The sequence below is a fragment of the Atta colombica genome, unplaced genomic scaffold (assembly GCF_001594045.1).
Source record: "Atta colombica isolate Treedump-2 unplaced genomic scaffold, Acol1.0 scaffold150, whole genome shotgun sequence".
NCBI classification, from domain to species: domain Eukaryota; kingdom Metazoa; phylum Arthropoda; class Insecta; order Hymenoptera; family Formicidae; genus Atta; species Atta colombica.
In genome coordinates this window covers 826,461-835,009 of record NW_017259240.1, presented here as the reverse complement: position 1 = coordinate 835,009, position 8,549 = coordinate 826,461, and the positions used below count along the sequence as shown (strand labels likewise).

Genomic DNA, 8,549 nt, shown 5'->3' with positions numbered 1-8,549 from the left:
AAGTCTATCCGACGACACATTTTTGTCCAAATCTTGAAGAAGGCCAGGCAATTTAATCTTGATCGATATCGCATAAGTAACCAAATTTTCAAGTTTGTTTCCTGCGCGAGATTAAACTATATATCGGCTTCCGTGAAATTTAAGTAATTGTTCTTAAAATTAGCACGGCAAGGATCACATTCTAGAAAGAAAACCAGACTTAGACAATCGCTGCTACGATATGTTAGCAACGTCAGCGTTCATCAGCGAGATTTCTTGCTAAGACCCACGATGGACGCACGTCATCGACTTGTCAAGTTTCTCCTTGGAGTTCGATTCACAAAGATATGCAATAATCCCTCATCCAAGATGGCTGGAGAGACTACTGTAAGCATCCTCTTCTATTTCAAGCCGTCGTCAGTAGAGATCGGAAAAGGAGACCTGAGAGGAAACGCCTGAATGCAGATGATGAAGGGCGTGTAACTCCTCCATCGAGGTCGAGGGCATGCTGTTACTGTCGCCGAGTATGCTGGCTGCCGGTCCGACGGTCGGAGAATTGCCGGTGCTCGAGGATACCGCCGTTCCGGAACAGCCGACGTTGCTACCGGCGTTGCTACCGTCCTGCCGCATCAGATTTCGTCGCCATTTCGCGCGCGCGTTTTGAAACCATACCTGAACAGACGCAAAATCAAGGGACCGCATAATTTCAATTCTTTAACGGATTCTTCAATCATCGATCGATAATTGTAGTAATACTCGTTCCAAGAATTCAAAATAGAAGAAAATAATAATTTAAAGAGATATGCTATAAAAAAATATGGATGTAAATTGAACATTATGTGGTATTATATAATTATATAATTATCACCGTATTGATCTTGATATAATACTTGATATAACATAAGTAAATTTAACGCCATATTTTAGAACGACGAATAATTTAAAAATATTCTTCGTGTTGATGATGATATAAACATCGTGGTGGTGTTAAATCCCCTACATTAATTTATTTATTTATAATTTATTTATTTATATATCACCAACATGGAGTGATATTTAAATATATATAGTGTTAAATCCACACCCATTTTTTAAAGTGTGTTGACGAAAGTGGAGTTGACGTAGGTTAGTTAAGTTTATACTCTTGCGAAAGGAAACTCGTCAATAAAGAAGTAATATCGTCAGTGATAATTGTCTCCTCATAAACACTTCATATACAAACGGAAGAGCTCGTACCTGTAGCACCCTTTTCGACAGGCCAGTCTTCTGCGCGAGTTGCTTTAGGTCCTTGGCGTCCGGATTCTGATTTATCGCGAAGTAATTCTTCATGGTTCGCAATTGGTGATGCTTGAAACTGGTACGCATACGCTTCGTTCGCTGATTCTGGTGCACCGGTCCCGGGGAGCCCACGGATGCGTCGTACGCAGCCAGCGACTCCATCGATGAGGACAGCTCCGTGGGATGCAGCAGTTCTGCAATGGCGACGTCCGCTAGAAAGTTTCTCTTTTCTTTTCCTTTTCAATTTCGCGTCCAACTATCGACGTCACACGGGAGCGACATGCGATAGAGGAGAAAAATGACGCATTGCATTTAAAAAAGATCGTCAAATCGTTTCATTCATGCATATAAAAAATTGCAAGCTCCAAAATAAAAAATTTAAAATTTCTTAAACCCGAAAATATTGAATATATAATTGAAAGAAATCGCGAAATTCTGAAGAATTTTAAAACTTTAGGTTTCTCAAATAAGAAACAATCAATCGTCATGTTGAATTCATTTAAATTTACAAGATATATACTTTTTTCGTCCAAGAATTATACTGTATAAAAATCAAGTCAGCTTCCTAATATTTTGTTTCTATTTCATTCTCCAGTGTTCTTTCAATTCATGAGCCATCTATACTGAACGGTATAACTTCAGAAGGATTTTATCTCCGTGAAGTCGACCTCCTTTCGCGCTACTGTCCCTTCCGATGTCGCGAACGTAACTGTGCTTCCCAAATTATCTCCAAAAAAAGGAGCGAAATCCATGTGTCGTTCGTCTCAATGAGAAAATGAATTCCACCATGGAGCCACATTCGCGAAAACGGTTTTTCTTCCTTTCCTCCCTTCTTCTCACTCTTTCATTCTCGTTCTTTCTCTTCTTCTCGTTAGCAAACCAGCAGATCGTCCGTTGGGAATGGAAGTTCGGAACAATAAACAGTAATAGCGCATACGTGCTTGGGGATTTACTTCTGGGATCCCCCTTCGCCCTTCTCTCGTCCCGCGTAGCCGCTTCGTCGACTGGAACCCGTTCTTCTCCCGATTGAATTCAATGGTTACCCTCGTCGTCTTATTTATTGGATGCGTTCCTTCGTTCTGCCGGCGCGCAATAACTGCAACTGCGCACATAACTGCAGCACGTCTGTCCTCTTTCCGGTGATTCTCTTTCTCCCTTTCTGTACTTCTTTATTTTTGTTCATCATAATTCAGTTAAATTCGTGCGGGGTGGCATGACCGCTAATTGATCAATTAATACGCTTCTTCATTTAAGAAATGCCATAAGAAGTTCCTTTCGCGTTTTTGCGGACAATTATTTTCCTCATAAAATGAGTCTATAAAAAAAAGAGAAGCTCTACTGTATCATCAAAAATTTAAATATACACAGATTTCATTTTGCATTTACAAAAAACGCAATTGAACAAAAAAAAAAAGGAAAGACCAGTTCCGGCGTGATTTTACACGCGAATCGAATCGAAATTAGGACTTTCCCAGCGTGTCTTTCGATTCTGGCGGGATCTTTCTGTGCAGAAAGAGGTACGGCTCCAGGCACCGGCGGACAGTGACAGATAGGTATCGACACTGGGAGATGCATCGATTGGCCGATCTGCCCGGAAAAGAATGCTGCCGTGGCCAATGCGTGGCCACTGCCAGCAGAATGGCCGGCCAGAGCGCTATAATGCCGCCTGCGTAAGTTTCTTGCTGCGCTGCTGGCATCGGAATCCTTCTTTCGTTCTGTCGTCGATTCTCAGTCCTCGGTCTCTCGGCAATTTTGGCCTTCTAACTCGTCCTGACAAATTGTAATCTCATTCTTAAAACCGCCAAATCTATCCTCCCATCCTATTCCCGCCAAACCGCTTGGAAGAGAGAAGCTTCCCAGGGCTTACGTGTGTTCTTCCCTCATAAGAAAGAACAATATATTTTCTAAGACTACTAATAAAAAGTGTGACAAATAAGCCAATATTTTTACTATAAACTATCTTTACATGATAATAATTGCAATATATCGTTTATGTGTCGATGATTTAAAAGTCGAACAGTTACATTAAGAGCTGGTTGTTCGAATAAACTATGTGATAATTTGATTACTGGATAAACAAAATAGTAAAAGAGTAAGAGCATAATAAGAGAGTAAGAGAGTAAAGTGGAAAAGATGGAACAACTTAGCCTTAATGTTATAAAATCAGATTTTATATTCAATATTTAAACTGAGTTGTTTTACCTTTCGGTAAACTTCAGTTCATTGCCTTCTTCTCTTATGTTATTATTCTTTTGTTTATCTAGTAGGTAAATTACTATAGTTTATCTGAAAGATACTGAACCTTAATGTAACTTCATGTCACTTATAAGTCAAATTAAACCTGGTATTATACTCAAACTGTACTTATATACAGCAAAAGTATGTATTTTTTTTCTATAGAAAATTTTGATTTCTTAAATCCTAACACGCAAAGAAAAAGACATAATAATAGCAACAGTAAAAAGATCTGAACTTATATAAGTTTTATATTGATGTACATAGTTGAATAAATCAGTATATAATTATTGTAATTAATCAAATTCAATTATGGACATTTATTCTACGCATGAAACTTGTATTTATACTTTATAGATGCTACTGCTATGTTTCTCTCTGAGTATAAATCGAATCGCTTTGATAACTGAAATTTTTCATTTAGCATAATCTAATACATCAGCTGGTCAGGTATTAGATGTGAGGTATTAGATGTTTCGCAGCTTAGGAATAGTCGGATTTGGAATAGTCGAATTGTCGTCTTCTTGCATTTGTGTTATTACTACAACAGTTCCTCTGCGATTCACCGTCGGTCGCTAGGCGTTTCACCATCGTGCTCCCACCGTCGGCGTGTCCTTTTCGCAAAAACTGTCCCAATTATATATAAAGACAATAAAACACCGCGAGAGGGTTTCTCTCTTCCAGGCCGTCTGTTCCCATCCGTGATCACGCACGCAGGACTTCATGGACGATTTTATGGCTCTTGGTCGTAAATTCCGGTCGGTAGTCCGGGGATAGTGATCCTCGCTCTCGTCGATTATAAAATAACTGGGAATTACGCGCAATCACCAGTTGATCGCCATCTTGGTTTGCGCCTGAATCGAAATGATCGTAAAATCATATCGAAACGCGATACGATATGCGCGCCAAATAATCTGCAAATAATACAAGTCGAGCGAAGAATCACCATGTTTTTAATTTCTGTCGATCAAAGTGCCGCAAATCCGCATTTTGTTAAGGTTGTAATGGCGACAATGCGATAATTAACGTCGCGATTTATATGTCTTATTGTGTCTACACTCAAGGTCTAACCTATCATGATGATATTTGCGGAGCTACACTATAATTCTCGCACGATTTTCATCGCACTTCACTATCATTTGTTATCTATTCGAAGAAATGAAGATTATAACCAAACGAAATGAATGCCTCGAAATCATAATAGGATCTTTGTTATCAAGAATCCGCATTGTGAATCTTTGAGCAATTAGACATCTGCGTAGCGCGCGAAATTTCAAATCAAAGATTATCGCTCGCCAATATCAAATGCTCAAGTTAACGAGCCAAATAATCGCGCGAACGAAATGAAATAACATCTGTGATTCTTGCAGGCTCGAGCAAATGTTTGCACGAAGGAACGCCCCATTATACTCGATCAGTAAATAATGCAACTCCGCCGATTAACTCGTTTGCTGTAGCGTAGAATAAAGAGAAAGCATAAGAAGAGAGAGAGAGAGAGAGAGAGAGAGAGAGAGAGAGAGAGAGAGAGAGAGAGAGAGAGAATAAGAGTCAAATGAAAAAGAAAAGAATGAGAAGGGAGAGTCTGGCATCACAAGTACCAAAAACGAATACCTAACTGAAGAGTCTAGAGGTAACTCTAGGGATGAAAAAGGGCGCGAGGGATAACAAGAAGAAGATCGTTCACGATCGATACAAGATTGCGGAACATACATTGGCTTGACTCACCGAGCGCTCCAGCGGCCAGTCTCATCGTGACGGGAAGCTCGGAGCCGGTGACTTCCGACAGCTTCCGCTTCCGCGGTCGACCTTTCTGCACCGTGCCGGAAGTGATCGGACTTTGCTCGTAGTAAGCCGGAAGCGGCGACACCCCTGGCGAGCCAAGATCTTCGATACTGCCGGCAGCACCCCCGTAATCGCCGGCGCAGCACAGCAACTCGTAGTGTGGTCTTGGGAGCGACGTGCTCGTCAGTCGTCAACCTCTCTGTCAAGTAGTCGATAGACGACCTGACCTCCGCGTTATACGTTCGAGTTCGATGAACGAGTTCGACTCCGTGATACCACGCGAGGGTGGGATTTAACGAGCGGCAGGGATCATCGTTAGTCGAGGAATAAGTCGAGGATTAAATCGCCGAGTTGTTGGATGAATTCGAAGCATCTGGTTTTCCTTACTGCGGTAAAATCTCTTGGTCTTTGGAGTCGCGAGAAATTTTGATAGTTAGAAAATTTTACAGTGTACTTTTCTAAATCTTTTGGAATGAAATTGAACTAATCTTGAAAAAAAGAATGGCAGATTTTCACTCTTTACAGAAGTGAAATTTCACTCTTTTGGAATAAAAATCATTCTAAAGAATGAAGTTTTGTTCCAAAAAAAGAAGATTTTATTTCTTTGAAGTAAATTTTCTAAAGGAATGAAAATCTGTCACTCTTATTTAAGTTTTCATTCTTTTTCTGGACTGACTTAAATTTCACTCCAAAAGATTTAGAAAGTAGACAATTTTAAGGTACATATTTCATTTCGTTTAGAACGTAAACGTTTAGAAATGGAAGAAATCATGGAATCTCTCTCTTAAATCTTGATATTTATAAATTCTCATTCTCACGCGATCTGTCGTCGTGGTCTTCCCGGAACCCGAGACCAAATCCGTCCATTCCAATGACTATCATTAGCACTCAACAACCGTCATTAGCGCGGAAGGATGGTAAAGGGGAGAATGACTCGATGCGACAAAGCGACTTGTGCTCCTGTCAACCTCGTCATCGAACTCGTTGATAACAAGGAGAGACGGCCTTTGAAGGATAGTAATGATCAGACACTCTTGTTTCTCACCTACAATACACTAGTCCGTCCCGCTGGCCGAAATGATCGCCTTTGTTCAGTGGGGTGCCGCACGAGGCGCAAGTGAAACACGCCACATGATACACCAGGTCGCGCGCTCGCATCACCAATTCCGAGGCGGAAATACCAGCGCGACATCGGGAGCATCGAGATACCGCAAATAATCTGCAATCGCAACAATTCAAGAGATTTATTATCTTTCAAGAGGTATATGAATTTTCAAATTCCGCATTCACGAGGAGTCAAACGTCTTTAATATTTCTAGTTATTAGAAGATTATCTTACAAGAAACTGGAACAATATTTAATTCTCCTTGAAAAATTTGTTCACAAAAATCTAAGAGACACGTATATTTTTATATATATTTTTTTTATTTAAAGACTGAAATAGTCAAAACTAATGTTTATATTTCATTCTAAGCAATTATTGTCAAAAGATAATAACAATACAGCTGTAAAAAAATATCTTTTAGACAACTTTTTTAAATGTTTAAAACTTTAATATTTTTTAAAATACTCTTATATTTCCATTATTATTTTTGTGAAATTCTGTTCCTATAAAAATTAAAGTCCAAGAAAAAAAATTTAACCATTAATGATAAAATTAGTTTTCGAATTACATCGTTGAGAAAATCTTAAGTTGCAAAGTATATTAAATAAAAAATTACAAAATTATTTACAACTTTTGACATATCATTTTGATGATAATTGCTTAATATCTAATATAAACATTAGTTTTGAAATTTAATTGTTTCATCCCTTTAAACTTTAAAAATAGGCACATATAAAAGATGTTCCTATATTTATATGTTTCAAAATATATTGTTTAAAATACTCACAAATTGTTTAAAATAAATTAAAACATTTTAATTTAAAAACATCCACAATTTTGCTGAACTTTCAGATTTCAGAATTTTCACTCACACGATTTAAAATTGGTTAAATTATTTATTTCACCCTTTCCGTATTAATTAAATGGCAATTTGACTGAAACGTTACAAAAATTTTGAAGCTTGTTTAACTCGTATTTTTAACGAGTTACATGCATAATTTTATTAATTTTGTCTGAAAGTTACAGAAAATTGAATACGCTTGAGAATCTAACGGTACATTATATGGTTTCCACATGTATGTGTTCGCGAATGTATTGCGAATTCCCGCTTGAGATGAATTTTGCAAGGGATCGAACCAGACCATTCACATTCGCATAGATGGAAACAAAGGGCTCGCATTGTTGCATATTGCATGTAAAAGGACGGTTGTTGAATTCCTCCCCTGCTCGCTCTAACGAACTCGTCTCTCAGCCTTTCATTCCACCCTCGCATTCTAAAATGTCGAACGTCATCGCGTAAACGCGCTATTTCCCGTATAAACAATATTTACTTCTTTGCTTATTATATTATTATACAAGACAAATCGCGTTTCAATCTTTAGTCTCTTTGAGATTTCGACGCTACGAATGTTAAATCTTTTATTATAAATATCAAATCTTAAAGATTTGGGTATACTAAATTTTTTTTAATAATAACTTAATAAGTGATGCTCTCTTTAGCATCTCTTTCATTTTTCGAAATTGGCTTTTTTCTCGTTCTTCTTATGATTCTTTATATTCTTTATTGGCAAGTATATTACCATGCCGAGCACGGAATTCAAAGTCCTATTCCTGAACAGAGATTAGAGCGGTGTATTTGGACACTATTAATGAACATTTTGTATGATCCAAAAAAGAAAATGTTTTGATAAAAGAGAAGAAGGGAAAATAAAGGGTGTTTCTTGTATGTAAATATCGCTATTTAAATAAACGCAGCTATAAGTTTTGGAAATACATAAATTTTTTTAAAAAAGGAATGATAAAATTTTTCAGAAAATATATGAAATAAGAAAGTATAAGCTTTATACTTTAAAAACATTTTGTATTTTTATTAAATCTGGCTCTTGCGAAAATCTTCGTGTTCATTTTTCAATATATTCGAGTGTTAATTTAACATCATGTGATTATATATTGTTTAAATATTTATAAAAATTAATATTTAATATTTCTTAGTGTTAAAATAACGCAATTTATAAATAGTGATCAAATAATGTAAATATAATATTAAAAAATAAATTTTAAGATAAATATAAAAAATAAATGTACATTTTTTAATTCAATATATTATACATCAATTTTATTGAAAAAGTATGTTTTCACTATTTGTTTCCAAATAATGTCAAAGTATTTC

The 8,549-nt window shown here is 37.0% G+C and overlaps 1 protein-coding gene across 1 annotated transcript in view; it reads right to left on the bottom strand.

Annotated features, from left to right (window-relative positions):
• Nucleotides 1-396: 396 nt before the first annotated feature.
• LOC108685318 (LIM/homeobox protein Lhx9-like) overlaps nucleotides 397-8,549 on the bottom strand; it is an 8,711-nt gene continuing 558 nt past the window's right edge. The window contains exons 2-5 of the mRNA XM_018190047.1: nucleotides 6,320-6,493; nucleotides 5,218-5,438; nucleotides 1,216-1,469; nucleotides 397-651 (exon numbers count right to left, since the gene is read on the bottom strand). Of these exons, the coding sequence (XP_018045536.1) occupies nucleotides 397-651; nucleotides 1,216-1,469; nucleotides 5,218-5,438; nucleotides 6,320-6,493 (904 nt within the window). The remainder of the gene's footprint in view (nucleotides 652-1,215; nucleotides 1,470-5,217; nucleotides 5,439-6,319; nucleotides 6,494-8,549) is intronic.